We start from the raw sequence: 16,531 nt of genomic DNA on the forward strand, positions 1-16,531 counted from the left end.
ATCGGTGTAGAAGGGAATTTCCCTCCTATATATATATATATATATATATATATATATATATATATATATATATATATATATATATATATATATATATAGTATAATAAAATCATTATGGATGAAGGAATTTAATATATGATAAGGACGACTATCCAAAAATAAAATATTTTAATCATATATTCATAGTATAATAAAATCATTATGGATGAAGGAATTTAATATATGATAAGGACGACTATCAAAAAATAAAATATTTTAATCAATATTTTAATGGTTATAAATATATAAAATATAAGAATAATATATATATATATTAGTTAATAAATTAAAATGAATAAAAATAAATTCTAGAAGTATACAAATAAACAAAAATAAAATACTATTAATATTATTAGCCATATCAAAATTAATTAAACTTTAGATTTATATATTGATAATAATATGAAAATTACATTAGTCATAGATAACTTTTAAATAATGGTACATATTGCTTGCTATATTAAAATTATTATCATTTACATAGTTAATTAGTCATAACTATAAGATTTAAATGGTTTTAAAATAATTCATATTTTGTAGATGCGGATAATATCATATTTTTTTATATTTTTGTCGAATATGGATATAAAATTGGAGAGAATAATCTTAAAAAATAAATACAGATACATCTATTTACTTAATACTTTCTTCGTTCTGAATTATAAGCCGCTTTGACTTTTTGGTACATCTATTTACTATATATAATATTACGTCTAGATATATAGCGAAATGGATAAATTTAAAAAGTCAAAGTAACTTGTAATTTATAATATATAGAGGGAGTATTCATATTCAAATAGAATATAAATACAAATATTCTTTTTAAACTAAAAAGGATATGGATCGATATCGGATGTTTCTGACATCTAGACATCTGGATCCATCCTTACTTCTAGTGCCGTAGAGAATATAGATGGTATCTAAGAAGAAGATGGTATCTAAGTAGTCACTATGTGGAACCACTAGTACACTTCTCTGCCATCCGAGTTCTACTATATAAAGACCAGTAGTCCTTATCAACGTGCTGGTGTAGTTTGGTGGTGCAGTGCAACAACTGTCGTGCGAAAACTGCGTGAGGGAGAGGGAGCGAGCCAGCGGGCGCCATGGCATCCGGACTAGTAGTTGAGGAAACTCTGCACATGGTTCCTGGAGACGGAGATACAAGCTACGCTCGCAACTCCACTGTCCAGGTATCCATGTAGTATTTTTTTGAGCGTCACTCTTTGGTCTAATTAATTATTAGGCTATTTGATTGAATTGTCTTACGTCTGTCACATTCAGATGTAAGCTAGCTTGTGCACATGGATTCATCAATCAATTAATTAATAACTGAATTTAACGCTAGAAGAGATGAGCAATGGAGAACTTTAATTTGGTAGTATATCACAGCCCATGGCTCTTTGTTTAATTTCTTGGCTGAAATCTCATAGCCGCTTTGTTCATTTGGCTGATAGGTCACTGTTGGCTGATTTATTGTGAGAGAAAAACACGGTTGAGTGGTGACAGATTCGGCTGATAAGCTCAAACAATATTATGAGAGAAAAACACCGATAAACTCAACCAAATCATCAAACTGTACTTTTAACCATGGCAGGTTTTTTTTACAAGGGCCATGACATGTTTAATCCTGTGTATCCCCTCCCTCTCAGACATAATACTGTTGCCAGAACAGTCGCACCGCCATCATCACCGTCTGATCCTCAGCTCAGAGCAAGTATTATGGTGGGCTGTAAGCTGGCTAAATGCTGATGTGGAGGAGAGAAAGGAGGAGAGAGAGGAGAAGCAGGCTGTAAGCTTACAGCCAGCTTAGACATAATAACCAAGAAACTTTGTGAGAGAGATAAGTGGACCATGTATTAATAGTGAATAGCTAACTATTGTATGGGTAGGCTGGGAGAAGACCGTAAGAAACCTTACAGTCAAAGTGGGCGCCGGCTCCGGGTGTCGTCGCCGCGTGCAACCTTCTCATAGCAACGGAACCACAGCCCGTGGAGCCCTTGACCCTACCGCGTTGCGCCCTGTCCTCACCCAAACCTCGCCGTCTCCGCCGCACGTCCCTCTGCCTGCCTTGCTGTGCGGTCGCCGCAGCCGCGGCCGCGGCCGCTGCGCCTTCGCCCTGCAGGCACGTCGCACCCGTGCCGCTCGCCTCCCACGTCGCGACCCCCACCGCCCGCAACATTGGCCGCACGGGCGAGGCCGTCACGTACGGTGGCCGCACGCCCGACTGCCACACGACCGCGCTTCCGCGGGCAGGGGTTCCGCCGGCCGCCGCAGGGAAGGCCGCGGGAGCAACCACCTCCGTCCCCGGCGGCGCCACTGACACCGTTTGGCCTCCACGGCGACGTAAGCTGCCACTTTCCCTCTCTTGCGTTTCAATCTCAGCATACTACATGGGATGCTGCTTTGTCTTCAATGGCCTCTGAACCCCTTCGTCTTTGAGCACCCTGAGGCCCCCCTCTGATGTTTCCTTCGCTCATGGTGGTCTGTGCCCTTCAAGTGCTCGATGAAATGCTCCAAGGGCTCTGCTTCCTGAGTTTGCATCGGTTTGGTACCTTGATCATTCAGCTATCTGTGGAGTAGTTTCTTGAGGTGCGGCCAAATGCTCCAACATGACAATGTGAACCTGCTTAGCTGCCACGTAGACAAAACTTTCATTTTTATGTGCTTATTCTTTGCTAGTTGACTCTTTTAAGGCACCTTTGCTTTCATTTCACTTCGAGGGAAGACCTTACTTTTGTTCCAGCATTCGCTTAAGGATGAAAGGAAAGGATAGGAATAGTCATATCGCTCGGGACTTCCGTTGGATAGCGTACGTTCGCCATTGATTCCTTTTTGAAAGGAAAAGAAAAGTTCTCAACCTTCCCTAAGCAAGTCGATCACACCAGATCAATAAAGTAGTCTTCCCTATACCCGAGCCGAGGAATAATTCTTTATTTTTTTGTTGGATTTACATTATGTCTTACCCTTTGTCGACTACAATGCCCTCAGTTTCCCAGATGCTTTACTACAGCATATTCCAGAATGTAAGCATGAACAGACATTAAGTGTTTTTAGTTTACCACAACCACATTGTTTTTTTATTATGACAACATTCTGCAATGTGATCAAATCTCAGTGGTGCCAATATTCAAGAACGCCGACGTCTAATGTGTATACGACTGTTTTAAATGACAAACCTTATGTGTCAGACCTTGCTAGCCTGCGCATTTGCGCAGGTTCTTGGTAGTTTTATATTAAGTTTAGAGAACAACTGCACGAATAAAAGTAAATTAGTTTTGCAACCACCGAATACTAGTCATAAACATCCCAAAAAAGTGGAGGCGGACATCCAGACATCCTAAGATGCCGGCTTCCGAATTGATGATTTTTGGAGACGAGTCATCTTAGGACGTCTGTCTCCATAAATATTTTTCAAAGACATACATTTTTTTAGGCCTCCCTAAGCATTTATGGAGGTGGTCTCAAGGTGTTCACGACTGTGAAAATGATATGATCCTGTGTCCTAAAATCATTTTTCTAGTAATGCATGGCAAGCATCATGTTGTTCCTCGGGGGTCAACCTCCGGTGGCCTAAGCACCCAACAGTGATGAGGGTGTCAATTGTCCACTGCTGGAGCCAAATTCGACAGTGATGGGGTTCTAACCTGGCAGTGAATATGAAATATGGTGTAGTGAACGCTGAAACAAGAGTTATTACAATGGAGGAATCAAGAGAGAGAGAGTGGTAGGGGGTAGCACTATGTTGATTTAGGGTTCTTGGTGAGATCATTCGATCAGGTCTTGGTCCGACGTCCCCTTCTACAAGAGCCCACGCCTTCCCTTATATTGTGAGGAGGGCATGGGGTACAAAGCAAATGGTCTTCATCTAGGGCTTTGTCTTGCCTTGGGCTTCGACCTTCTTTTTTGTGGCCCCATCGCTCCTTCTTTGTCTTCTAGCCGGGACCAACACAACCACAATCACTCCCTAACACCTATGTTGCAGCTTGATGCTGACCGCCAGGTGCCGTCTGTCGCAGTGTGGCCTTCCTCGGGTGAGCCTTCTCCTGCCTTCTTTGACAGGCCTGGCTCCTTCTGCTTGAGGGGTTGCCAAGTGGGCTTGGAGTCCCCGATGGTTCCTTGTCCTAGCGCGTCATGCCCTAGGCGTGACCTTGCCGATGGGTGACTGACAACGCCTCGCGGCTATGATACGGGACAATAGTGTAGTGCTTCTGCGCCTGTCAGACTTTGAGCATCTGATAGATTATGAAGCTGGCTTGTGGCTTCGCTCGAGATGATTGTTGACTCTGAGCCAAGGCTAGGACAGCCACGAGAGCAGTGGTTTGGTCGAGGCTCCCCTTAGACGTGGAATTTCCGTGTCTCGGCTGAGGCCACGAGCCCCGAGAGCAATGGTAACTTTGCCTTTCTCAGGCTCGCCCCTCTGACATGGAAGACGCACCTGATGAGTGTAGCCCTCGAGCCCTAGCATACTTGGAGAGTCAGCCAGGGGTTAATTGGACTATCACGATCTTAAGGCTGTTCTGGACAGAACTTGAGGCTTCGGACAACAGTTTAGAAATAGTAGTAACTGCAGGTCAACTTGCTTGCTCGAAAGTCGAAACAAGAAGAAAATCTGATGGGGGAATAACATATTTGGTATAAGTAGTTTGGAAGTTTAGGTGCCTCCGAATGATGATTAATAAATTTTTTTCTAGATAAAAAAGTTTTTTTTTGGTCAATATGAAAACTAGAATATATGTGTTCTCCGTTGATAATTATAGAAATATTATTTCCTTCTATCCAGATTACTAATGTGGCCATTTTCCATGCATCTACTATCCAGAGTGACCTGCAAAACAAGCTAAAGCCAATGATAGAAGAAGCCGTGGCAAGCCTGCTCAAGGACGATGGTGCCACTGCCAACGCATACTGCAGTGGCATGGCGATCGCTGACCTGGGCTGTTCCTCTGGTCCAAACACGCTCGTGCTTGTGTCCATGGCCATTGACGCCGTCCGCCGCCACTGCTCGGAGCTCCAGCAGGAGCCACCAGAGCTCTGCATACACCTCAACGACCTCCCAAGCAATGACTTCAACTCGGTCATCAGGAGCCTGGCCACGTACATAAAAACCCAAGAAAGCTCCAGTCCTCCTGTCTTGGCCAGCATCGTTCCTGGCTCATTTCACGGGCGGCTCTTCAACAAGCGTAGCCTCCATCTAGTCTGCTCCACCGCTAGCTTCCACTGGCTCTCAAAGGTCAGTATGAGACCAACTGGATCAAGCTCTCTGTGTTACATTACATTTAGTACTCCCTCCATTCCAAAATTATAAGAGGTTTTGACTTTTCTAGATTGCGTTAACCGGAAAACATAACATTAACAGGCACCTGAAGACCTGGTGAGGAACGGAATCCCGTTTTACGACAGGGACGAGGTGGTGAGGCGTGCTCGACGTTCCATAGTCATCAAGGCCTATGCTCGGCAGTTTAACGATGACTTCACACGGATCTTGCATCTGCGAGCTCAAGAGATGGTTCCCGGAGGTCGGATGGTTTTCTCCCTTCTTGGACACCGTTCTGATGATAAGCCGGAGAGTGCCATTCTGCTTTTGGAATTCACAAATGCCATCCTACACGAAATGGCGTCAAAGGTACTGTATATGTCAACCATCACGTACGCATATGCAGTTACTAGATATTATATAATTATATAATATTTGGCTGTGATTATTATTAACAGGGTTTGATCGATAATGAGAAACTTGACTCTTTCTACATACCAATATACGGGCCGTCAGAGAAGGAGGTGCGAGAGATAATAGAAGCTGAGGGTTCATTTTCAATCGACAAGATGGCTGTCCATGAATCTCTTGATGGCATTGACGCGCCGAAGACAGCGGCGCGCGCTCTGAGAGCTGTAATGGAGGCGATCATAGCGCAGCATTTCGGGCCATCTGCAGATGCTATGGACGAGTTCTTAAAGATCACGGAGAAGTTCATCGAGATGGCGCCTCTAGATGCGTTCTCTCCAAACAAATCCAGCGCTTTCGTTGCTGCGTCCCTCACCAGGAGGACATGATGGACGCAACGTGTGTTTCATATATGTATGTTTGGCAAATCACAAGATTTACATGCGTGTAATAATAAACTATAACAATGATATGTTTTGTGGAACAATTTTTAATTATAATATCCGGTGGTGATCGACTTAGCTTACGTGCTAAGTGATATGTTTGAATGTTTCCATGTAGTAATTACTTAGCTTACGTACTCAAGTTAAATCCGAAAGCATGCGATTTGCTAAGAAGTTTATATTTCACTTGAGTGCATATGTTGAGAGTTACATGGAAAAAGAATTGATTTTTGGTGGATGTTTTTTATTTTTAGATTTAGAATACATTTTGGAGCTAAATAGTTTAACTGAAAGTCAAATATAATACTATGTGGAGAATTTTATTTAAAAAACTATAAAGCCTATGATGCTAAACACAACCAAAATGGATCATGCTTAGTTTTTAGCATTTATAAATAAAAAGTATATTTTAAAGACGCGTGGGTTCTTCATTTTAGATAAAAAAAAGCAGCATAAAAGCTTTGAATGTTTTCTCGAGGAGAATGACTTTCATGTATTCTGAAACGATTTTCATTAAAAAAATAATAAAATCATTTTTCCTGTGGATAATTTTTGTAAAATTCATTTACCCAGTGGATGATTTGAAAAAATAGTTCCACTAGGAAATGACATTGTTTTTTTCCTGAAATTTAGCAGATACATGAGATATTTTAAATTTTTTTCCTTAAAATGTATTGAAAATAAAAAAACTCTTCGAAATCTAGGGGTTTATTTAGGGTTTGAAGGTATGATTGGATTAACCCTTGTTTAACTGCTAGTAGTAAAGCTATTCTCCACGGAGAGAGCATTAACATCTAGGAGACAAAGCTCGGGCTTCTATGCAAATGTGAGCTCTCTCCAGAAATGGTAGAAGAAAAAAAAGGAAAGCCAGTAAAGAACCTCAGTGTGTTTCTGGCATAAGACAGGTAGTCTGTGTTAACTGTTAAGTAAAATGTTTGATAAATGGGTTTTGGCAAACAAGTGAGCTGAAGACAACTGCCTTGGTCGCACACAATATCGGGCCGTTATTTATAAGAGCCCACACCGACTTGAGCCTCAAACCATTTACATAAACAGAACATAATAGTACACGAATGTCTTCAACCCTGAACGCCACCATAATATATATATATACCGGAATGTCTCGAGACTTTAAAAAAAGAAGATCAGGATACAAGAAAATTTGGACTTGACTGATACGCCAAATTAGATAATGGCCAATCCAATAATGGAGCCAATACATTACAAGGTGAAACAAACATGGCCAAACGGTGCTGCCGATATACAGATAGGCAAAACCTCACTGCACATTCATCCTAAAATGCTGTACATGTATGCCATATATGTAAAGTGATGGAACCAATCACAGACTTGACACACACACACACAAGATCATTACAGTTCAGTACACAACCTTAGGCTTGCCTACAAAGGGAAACGAGAGAGAAGCAGGGTGAGAGGGGGGGGGGGGGGGGGGGGGTGTGTACTCGAACATTTGTGTCGGTAAGTTAGTCAATTCTTTGTTGTTCTTGAACACACGTGAAATCTACATTTGCATGGGACTATACAAGAGATATCAAGGTTATGTACAATAGATGCTTTTGTTATATCGGTTGCCTTCAACTATAATCATAGATAGACAAATCTCACCTGGCATATACATGGGCTCTGCTGGCCTGTTACCTCCCAGTGGGATCTCCAAGTATTTCGACTACAAGATATTGTTACTCTGCAAGAGAATCCCTTGGACGAATTGAGGACTTTAACGAACTGGAAAAACAATCCGCAGGTGGAAACAAGCAAACATCGACCCAAAAGAGCAGCAGGCAACGGGATAAGTTTTTCTTTGCACGGTTTTTTAGCCCCTGGTTCACATGTAGAACGACCAGGGAATTATAAAGAACAGGATAGAAAGATCATTTGGATTTATCTCATGCTCCAAATGAGAAAATGGTCGATCCAATACAGGGTTTTAATTAAGGTGGCCATTGTAGTACATGAGGAAGGCAATACATTGTGTAACAAACAAGAGCCAAAGGTGCTGCTGATATACAGACAGGCAAAACTTCAGTGCTCATTGATCCTAGAATGCTATACATGTATATATCATGCATGTGTGTATTATGATGCCACGCGCCAATCACAAACTTGTCACACACTTGTCACACACAAGATCATTGCATCTCATTACACGCCCCAAGCCTGGTCCAAAAAGTGAGGAAAAAATGGGAAAACTCGAAACATTCATGTCAGTAAGCTACTACAGCTCTACACAGATAAACTACCAAAGGGTTTACCAGTCCAGTCCTTTCAGCAGATGAGAAACTGCCTGCCATTTGCCATCGAGCCCTTTCAGTTTCAGAGTTGCCTGGAACTGTAAACATATACAATTGTGTCACTTCTATGCATAAATGGATACCGAGAAACAGTAAGCAGATTGTTATTACTTGAAGGTGGCGAGTGGAGATCCAGCAGTAGTAAAGTAGGAAGCAAGATCAACATGCAGGTCATCGTACATGCTGAGGAACGGATGATCCTGCATCAAAGGCAGGAAAGGGTAAGATAAATAGCCTAGTTTTGCAGGCGTTGCCTTAGAATAACATGGTAGGTGTGAGGGTGGTTTTTACTTACTAATAAGACTTGTGCTGATTTTCTATCATTAGCATCCTTCTGGATACTGAAAATCACAATGAAAATGTATACATCAGGCATAGTATCCTCCCGACAGATCACATGAAATTTGACTTGAGCAATAAAACCATGAAGTCAAAATGCAGGACCCTCTATTATGGTGTTTTTAAGATAGGTTTATGTTTTTAAAGGAAAACAAATCGCTAACATGTCTCATGTAATTTCATTTCTTATAAATAAGATTGTAAATGGAGCAGTATCAGTACCATGAAGAAATGAACGAGCAGAATTGCGGAGAAAACTCTTCTGACGGTGCAGATGGTGGTGGATGTTCAACAACAGCTTCAAGAAGTTCGTAAAAGCTTTCACGAGGAGGAAATGGAAAAATTCCTGTTGCACATTCCAGAATCACTAGCCCCAAACTCCAGATATCACTCATGTAGCCATGCTTCTTGCCACTGATTCTTTCAGGCTGTCAATTTTGCTTCAGTTCATCAGAACCAATAAAGTGAAAAACTATTTCATGCCAAACTGGAAGAGGCATTTATGAACCCAAAATATGCACTCACCGCCATGTAGTTGTATGTGCCGGTAAATGTATCTCGTCCAGAGGAACTAGAAATAATGGCACTTACACCGAAGTCCGATATTTTTACTTCACCCCTATGATTTATCAATATATTTGATGGTTTCAGATCTCTGTGTATAATGTGCCTCTCATGATGCAAGTGTATCAGTCCTTTTAATACCTGCACAAGAAAGTTATAGTTTTAATGGAAGGTTCATGTGATGCTAAGGTATCATTTTAGTAGCAAAGAAAATATGGCTAGCTTCTGCCACATGTCACTGGCCTGCTTACAAATTGCAGCAAGGTGGTCCTCTGGAATGGTTTTAACAGTCTTTAGGAAATCGGCAAGAGAACCACCATCCATGTACTCCAAAACAATTGAAATGGCGCCATTGACATAAAAGCACTGATAGAACACAACAACATATTGGCACTGTGTTGATAAGTTTATTTTCAACTCCTTGGCAATCTGTTTGCGTATACTCTCATCAATATTTAGTTGAATAACCTGCAAACACAGTGGCAGACCGATGAAGGCGAAGACCCTTTACAATAGTTAGGAAGGGTACACAAAGTAGATACAATACAGAGATCATTCTAAAACTGTACAGAACCATAAATAAGCAGCATGAAAGAACGAATGTGTCAGAACTACCTTCAGAGCAAAAAACTGGCCAGTAAATTTGTGGCGGACCAATTGCACATTTCCGCTGTTACCTTTCCCGATCACTTTTATAACGTCTAGATCATCTAAGCTCAGTTGACTATCCAGTGGCTCTATAGGAGGAGCCTGAAGAACATTTTTTAGCAAGTCAGGAAAAAAATGTGGGAACAGTATCAGAAATTTTTAATAGGTAAATAAAAAGTAAAACGCCAACAACCGTATGAGGCAACATTTTTTTCCACTATTTGTGTCTCATTCAGAACAAATTCATGTAACAGATACATCTACAGTTCCAGTAGGCCACAGCACGCACAGATATTTATTGCTAGTGCCTTATTTGTGTCTCACTCATCAAATCGGAAACGTTGTCAAGATCCACAAAGCTACATATCATTTTCCATAAACTAGTATCTTAATTAGAGTACCAATGGATGGCGGCCCAGTCATCAAACTGAAGAAGTCTTAAAAATGCCACAAGGATACATATCCCCCAGATCAGTATCTTGATTAGATAATTATAGGGGGCAGAAACGACAGCATATGCGGACATGCTATTACGGAACTTTCGTGAAGTGAAAAGGCTAGTAGTGCAGAACTTTGCCCAAAATATCTACATGTTTGTTAACCGCTTTACATCACCATGAAGAAATATGAAAAAAAAATGCGACGAAATTATCACTTAGCAACGCCCTCCAATTCCACGAACAAAACAGAGCTTATTAACACTTATGTATGTTACAAGCATGTAAGACCTCGGGTCATTGACCCCCATGCACCGGCTTGCCGGAATCAATGGAAATGAATTCAGGTGGGGCTCTCACCCCTACGGTGAGGCGGTGACGTCTTAAAAAAAATGTGAATCCAGAACATCTATCTCTACCTGACCTGACGAAGCAATCATTCATATCCCAGCGCTCTCAAGAGAAACGAATACAAGAGCCAATTTTAGCTATCCCGGTCCTACGATTTCCAGACGTACGACGCCAAGACGCGATTTTTAGTCCTGGGTGGCTGGGAGCGGGCGGCTTACCTCGCCTCCCTCGCTCTGCGAGACGATGCGGAGGCCGTCCTTGTTGACGCGCAGATCCCCGTCCTTGAACGTCCCGCTATGCGTCCTGGCCGGAATCCAAACGAACGCCGGGTGATTAATCAGCAGAACAAGAAAAGAGCCGAGAAAGAAAGCGAGTGGGAAGCTGAAAGGTGAAAGAAGCCCACAAGAATTTGCCGATGGTGGTCTCTTGGGACGGCAGCGTAAGCTTGATTGGCTTCCGTGGCGTCGCCATCGGAAGTCTGTCCGGAGGCGGCGCCGGCGCCGGATTCCTCGCCGGAGAACGGAGCAGATGCGCGGGGGAAAGGAGAGGGGAGTAGACGCGCTGGTTGTGCAGAAATGGAGCTGGTGGTCTCCTTCGGAAATCTGAAGTGGTTGGCACCTTCTGTTCTGGCACAGCGCTTACTTCCTCTCCTCTCCTTTTTGAGGCTCTGCTTTTCTGAACTTGTTGTGCTTACTTTTCCTCCTGCGTTATTATCAAATCTGAAAGCACGACATAATTGGTGTCCGGCACGTGTGTTATCGAGTCAATGCCATTGAAAACCTTGTGCACAAAAGGAGTGAAATGAAATCCAGACAAGGTTTTTGGTGAAAATTGATGAGCCCAACGAGAAGGACAAGGATTGTACATTTGTACGAGTACAAGGTGAACATTGACCTGGGATTGTGGGACCCTGAGCTCCTTCTCGGCTCTCTATAAGCTGTTATTTTCAAGAGCTTTAGTTTTGAGAAATACTGCGAACTAAATGGATCCCTAAATAAGCCGAACAAAATTAATAGATGGAGTTTTTGTGTCCTCTGTGCTAATCTTTTCAGGGAAAGCAACATTAATCATTAATACAGTAGATGAGAGCAGCGCCTGTCCTGACTCCTAAGAAAATGGCTTGACTACTTGTCTACTTTTGCAAGACTGAAGGCCTGATGGTACACCTCTACCTTTGTGTAGATCCTGGAAGCGTCAGTGTGCCCTGGCATGGAGGGCAGCAGATAGCTTTCGTGCCAATGACAGGGCTGCACCATTCCAATCTCCAATCTCCGGCGCCCCGGATTGGGCGGCCCAGAGCGCCGCCGCCGCCGTATCTACAGAGCCCATGCACACCAATGATTGGCAACAAGTTTTTCTAATTCTCTAACATCAAGCTGTGCAAGTGGTATGGTGCCATCCCTCTCCTATCATTTCAGCAAGCGCCAAAATCGGAATGCCCCTTGAACTGTGGATGGATAAACTCAGACATGGGTGGCAGCAACTGCAAGTAAAAGTAACCATGGTTACCAGCAGCAACCGGAGCTGCAACATGGATGGCCGGGCCGGAGTGACCTCACAAGCAAAACGTCACCGAGCCACCGGAGACTGCTGAATAGTGAATAGCCACGGGAAACACGGTGGCACTTGGCGACGGATACGGGTAGCCTGGAAATTACGGCGAGATTTTCCACAAGACTCCGGCGAGCTTCCGGTCCAGAGCGACGGCGACGGCGGGGGGATGCGCCGGACAAGCAGGTCCTCGTCGCCGACCTGGGGTCGCCGTTGACCTCTCCGTCGTCCGCACGCCGCCTTCAGATTCGCACGGATGAGGAGCTGACTGACCGTGACATCTGGCGAAGGCTTTTTGTGCCGGATGCCGAAGACTTGGATAGCAACTTGCTCACTTGCCAAGAGTGACAGCTCTGGACCTTGGTGGCGGTAGTGGGATCAAATCGGCGTTCCACGACAAGGTGTCATCCTCATTTCTCAGAATACTTGAAGGTTTTGGCATTTACCTGCCGTCATGTACAGTGCCCACCACCAGCTAACCATTATCGCCAGCATATTTGATGGTAGATGGGTAAAGAAAAAAAAAGTCCATGATGGAAAAAGAAGGCACATTCCTATCATTCCATGTGTTGGTGTCACACGAGATTCCTGACAGTTTTAACTGCTCACTAAAACAGTTTTACATACAGGCTGATCATAGACCATCTACGGTGCCCATTGCACAGGCTACACTGCTAGCGTTTCTTATGATGATCCTGGGCGGCAGGCAAAGCGAAAGGGAACCTTGCGAATTGGATCTTAAGACGAGGGCTGTCAGGCTTCCGGTCATCAAAGCAGTATCCTGCAAAATAAAATGATCAATCAGGTGGAAGTTCAGTCTCAGAAAACTTATCTGAAACTTGACATGCTAAAAGAGGTAGGGTTACTGTGTCTCTAGACTGCTGGAAAGAATATCCATGCATAGCAAGTATCTCAAAGGATTACATGGAGACAACTGCATGAGTGTTTCCTATACACCTGAAAGCTCATAATTTATTTAAACTATATTGTGCAAATAAAGGATATGCCTCCACTCCACTACAAGAATATGCAGAATGAAAACATGAACAAACCAAAACCCAAAGGAAGTAGAATTGGAACCTTGTAACTCTCTCATAGGACAGCCTGCACATTTTGCATTCTCAAACTCCACAAAGCACAGAACATAAGCCTTGTCACCACTCTGCAAGCAGCAGCACGAAAACAACATGCATAAAGTTGACTCAAAAATAACACTAAAAGATGGCACCAGAAAATTCACCACCACTAATCTGTTACTACTTAAAAAACAAAGTAGACCTTTCGTCCAAAAGAATTTGGTATGAAATAACTTATTGGGAATAAGGGCTCTGTGATTTAGTGATTACACAAAGAGCAGCAGATATTAACGTCATCACCTAAGAACTTGAAGAACTGACCTAGAAAGAAATACATTAGAGTAGCAAACTTGACAGGGGTTTTACATAAAATAAATATATGGCACTAGTAATTTCCTATTCCATATATGTTCATTAAAAATTTGTTTTGTTTCCATGTAGGGAAAGAATACTGATTCCAGTGTATAAGCATTCACTTAGTACAAGGTGAGTGATCTCAATGCCATAAAAAAACCACCACAGATTTCATGAAGACCATATGAATCTTGGAACCCCCCCAATGCATGTTCTTTGCTTGGTTAGTACTTAGTAGCCCAAGGAAAGATATTGCCAGGGCAGGGCCAAAAAAAATGCCCCATCATGCATACAATACTTGGCCACAGCTTATCATATGTGCTTAATTGCATTGCTCCTAGATGTCTGGAATGCAATAGCAGTCTAGAACTCTAGATGCAAGCACCCTTCCTAGAAAACAACCACACCGAAAGGAAATATCCCCAATTTGGTGGACTCACAAATGTCATGGATGTATGTTCAGTGGCCATGAAGCACGAAATCAACTCTCTAAGAATGCCCCCCTACTGGAAAGTAGAAACACTCTAAATTTGATGGATATGACAAAATGGATCTATGTCAAGTGGCCATGAAGTAATAAGGACAACCATCTGCATAATATGGAAAGAGAGCAATTCAAGGATCTCTAATCTTTCAACAAATGGAAAAGGTTGTGACAGAACTCATTTGCCAAGTCAAGGGGGTAGAAATGGGTGCTAAGAAACTCAGATCTGTATCTGAGGACCCCTTGTGGATTGTGCAGTTTCTTGTTTTTGTCTTCATAATCTGTGCGCCCCTCTTAATCTAACAAACGTGGCTCTTTTGCTTTCAAAATGAGCACTATATAAACCATATCTTTAACATAAGGCAAGTTCAAAAACATGAATTTGATGCAAATGCTTAGATTTGCAAGAGAATGGGCAAGCAGCATTCTAGCAAAGAAGAACTAAACAGTTTTTCCAAGTGAGAAGAGATGATGCATTGAAAAGGCCAGCACTTACACGTCTGGGTTCCTTGTGCACTACTCTGATGTCCTTGAAGCCAGGAAAAACACGGAACAAATCTTCCAGTAAAAGTCAAGGCTTGCAAAATGGAACTTACAAAGATGAGGAAATATGATGCACAACAATACTAAGCGGGAAGGATACGAGCTACTTCTCTCCTTGTGCAATCAGTAGGAAGACAATCAACAAAAAGAATGTTGGATTCATCTTCTGAGGGCCCATCAAAGTTTTGAAGTGTGCTGTGGCGCTCAACATCTGGAATACTAGCACCTGGGACTAGAGAAGAACTTCTCCCTACTACATCTGGTTCTTCTTTCAAAGGACTAGGTCCCAGTGCCCTGGCTGGAGCACGTACACTCAGCCCAGCCAAAGATGGGTCTTCCAAAGCACTAGACCCTCGCGGCATAGCTCCAACAGGTAGTCCAGTCAGGCCAACCAAAGCAGGATTCATCACTCCTACCGGACCATCATAACCATATCCACTTGGTTGCAACATTACCTGTAGATCAAAATTAAGTCATTTGTCAAATAAAGGTGGTTATTACTTTCTCTGAATCCTCCAAAAGTTTGAGTTGTATTACATCATTTCTAAGAACATCTGGTCCACCCGGTAGAACAGAAGGTCTTGAAGTATAGTACGATGCTACAGAGCCCTCAGGTGCAAGATAATTAGGATAACCAACTCGGGAATCTGCCAATCAAATGGAGTTAAGAAGTTAGCCAGTGAAAACAAAAAAACATGCCAATCAGTTTTAATCCAAGAACAAACATCATTGCAAAACTTAAGAACAAAAAAAAAAGATAAAGATAAACAAAAAACATGAATAATGTCTCATTAAGGCATGGAATTATATCAGAGTACTATATATTCATATTCACAGTGTATAGCATTGCCTGAAAAGTAGTCTTACAGATAACTAAATTAATAATTTACTCAAAACTTAACACTCATAAAAGTTACTTAGTAGCTTGATATAGCAATCACATATCCAATGTCACTCACTCACCCACTCACTCGGTCATCATGTCAAATACCTCTAGAAACAAAGTCTCCAGCGGCTAACATATTAATGTCCATCATTGAAAAAAGTCTTACACTAAAAAAAATGAGGAAAAATGGGTCTTACACAGTACTTTTGCGATTGTACATCATAGACTCTGGGCACTGGCTACAGTTGAATTGAGTTCGTTCTACGAAGTTTCAGGGCGGACCCAGTAAAGGGCATGGGTATACACACCCGATGTTTGTTTGTTTTTTGTAAAAATAAAATCGAAGCGAGTAAGCATAACAATACGTAAACATGTATACGCACTTGTAATTAGATCAGATCCGAATACATACAAACAGACAAATAGCTTAGGGTGGTTAGGGTTTGGCTGCTCGGTTCCGCGCATCATCAGGACGGGAAGAGAAGGGGAGGGCGCACCTGATGGGTGTTCTTCACCGGCGAAAGGCCTGGCGTAGCCCTCGGGAAGCGCGGAAGACCTGGCGTAGTACGGCGGCGGCGGTCGCCCATCCATCGCCGAGAGCGAGGAGAGAGCAGGCGGGGTGAAGTGGAGTAGAAAAAAGACTGGGCGAAACGTAGACGCAGTCCGGACTCCGGACCTGTTTTGGACGTAGAAATTCGGCTGGGCCTCCAATCGAGCAGGCCTGGATGTTATACTTTGGTCTCATCCACGCAGCGTGTTTGGGCCAAGAGTCCAAAACATAAGCCTGTGAGGCTGTGACGCTGCCTATTTTTGGTAGTACTTATATTAGCTAATAATTC

General features: G+C 42.6%; 3 protein-coding genes across 8 annotated transcripts; 1 reads left to right on the top strand and 2 right to left on the bottom strand.

The window, feature by feature from the left end:
* LOC8068782 (jasmonate O-methyltransferase) lies at positions 1,105–6,241 on the top strand. 3 transcript variants are annotated; one of them, XM_021448912.1, is made up of 4 exons: positions 1,105–1,229; positions 4,859–5,269; positions 5,396–5,662; positions 5,752–6,241. In XM_021448912.1, the coding sequence occupies exons 1-4, from the start codon at positions 1,143–1,145 to the stop codon at positions 6,088–6,090; spliced, it is 1,104 nt and encodes a 367-aa protein (XP_021304587.1). In that variant the 5' UTR covers positions 1,105–1,142; the 3' UTR covers positions 6,091–6,241. The 3 variants fall into 3 exon arrangements, with proteins under 3 accessions (XP_021304587.1, XP_021304588.1, XP_002436471.1); XM_021448913.1 differs by lacking the exon at positions 1,105–1,229 and adding an exon at positions 1,955–2,628; XM_002436426.2 differs by lacking the exon at positions 1,105–1,229 and adding an exon at positions 1,955–2,382.
* Positions 8,032–11,773, bottom strand: LOC110430990 (mitogen-activated protein kinase kinase 2-like). 2 transcript variants are annotated; one of them, XR_002448432.1, is made up of 10 exons: positions 11,202–11,773; positions 11,017–11,101; positions 9,978–10,112; positions 9,606–9,830; positions 9,324–9,503; positions 9,021–9,226; positions 8,755–8,800; positions 8,571–8,659; positions 8,421–8,497; positions 8,032–8,325 (listed from the first exon to the last, which is right to left on the bottom strand). XR_002448432.1 is itself a non-coding variant. In XM_021449349.1 (9 exons), the coding sequence occupies exons 1-9, from the start codon at positions 11,267–11,269 to the stop codon at positions 8,482–8,484; spliced, it is 1,050 nt and encodes a 349-aa protein (XP_021305024.1). In that variant the 5' UTR covers positions 11,270–11,773; the 3' UTR covers positions 8,032–8,481. The 2 variants fall into 2 exon arrangements, 1 of the variants encoding a protein (XP_021305024.1); XM_021449349.1 differs by having other exon boundaries at positions 8,032–8,497.
* Positions 12,735–16,358, bottom strand: LOC110430991 (RNA-binding protein 1-like). 3 transcript variants are annotated; one of them, XR_002448434.1, is made up of 7 exons: positions 16,190–16,357; positions 15,344–15,453; positions 14,907–15,261; positions 14,760–14,821; positions 13,696–13,741; positions 13,430–13,511; positions 12,735–13,130 (listed from the first exon to the last, which is right to left on the bottom strand). XR_002448434.1 is itself a non-coding variant. In XM_021449350.1 (6 exons), the coding sequence occupies exons 1-6, from the start codon at positions 16,281–16,283 to the stop codon at positions 13,024–13,026; spliced, it is 810 nt and encodes a 269-aa protein (XP_021305025.1). In that variant the 5' UTR covers positions 16,284–16,354; the 3' UTR covers positions 12,739–13,023. The 3 variants fall into 3 exon arrangements, 1 of the variants encoding a protein (XP_021305025.1); XM_021449350.1 differs by lacking the exon at positions 13,696–13,741 and having other exon boundaries at positions 12,739–13,130; positions 16,190–16,354; XR_002448433.1 differs by lacking the exon at positions 12,735–13,130 and having other exon boundaries at positions 13,628–13,741; positions 16,190–16,358.

The sequence above is a fragment of the Sorghum bicolor genome, chromosome 10 (genome assembly GCF_000003195.3).
Source record: "Sorghum bicolor cultivar BTx623 chromosome 10, Sorghum_bicolor_NCBIv3, whole genome shotgun sequence".
NCBI classification, from domain to species: Eukaryota; Viridiplantae; Streptophyta; class Magnoliopsida; order Poales; family Poaceae; genus Sorghum; species Sorghum bicolor.

Excerpts from the sequence above, each read along its gene's own strand:
- LOC110430990 (XM_021449349.1), bottom strand. The coding sequence starts at position 11,269 with ATGGCGACGCCACGGAAGCCAATCAAGCTTACGCTGCCGTCCCAAGAG. Across the intron at positions 10,113-11,016 it reads CGCAGAGCGAGGGAGGCGAG|GCTCCTCCTATAGAGCCACT; the intron begins GTAAGCCGCCCG and ends AATGTTCTTCAG. Across the intron at positions 8,660-8,754 it reads AATCAGCACAAGTCTTATTA|GATCATCCGTTCCTCAGCAT; the intron begins GTAAGTAAAAAC and ends CCTTTGATGCAG.
- LOC110430991 (XM_021449350.1), bottom strand. The coding sequence starts at position 16,283 with ATGGATGGGCGACCGCCGCCGCCGTACTACGCCAGGTCTTCCGCGCTT. Across the intron at positions 15,262-15,343 it reads CAGATGTTCTTAGAAATGAT|GTAATGTTGCAACCAAGTGG; the intron begins GTAATACAACTC and ends TTTGATCTACAG. Across the intron at positions 13,131-13,429 it reads TCCTATGAGAGAGTTACAAG|GATACTGCTTTGATGACCGG; the intron begins GTTCCAATTCTA and ends TTTATTTTGCAG.
- LOC8068782 (XM_021448912.1), top strand. The coding sequence starts at position 1,143 with ATGGCATCCGGACTAGTAGTTGAGGAAACTCTGCACATGGTTCCTGGA. Across the intron at positions 1,230-4,858 it reads CTCGCAACTCCACTGTCCAG|AGTGACCTGCAAAACAAGCT; the intron begins GTATCCATGTAG and ends TCTACTATCCAG. Across the intron at positions 5,663-5,751 it reads TACACGAAATGGCGTCAAAG|GGTTTGATCGATAATGAGAA; the intron begins GTACTGTATATG and ends TATTATTAACAG.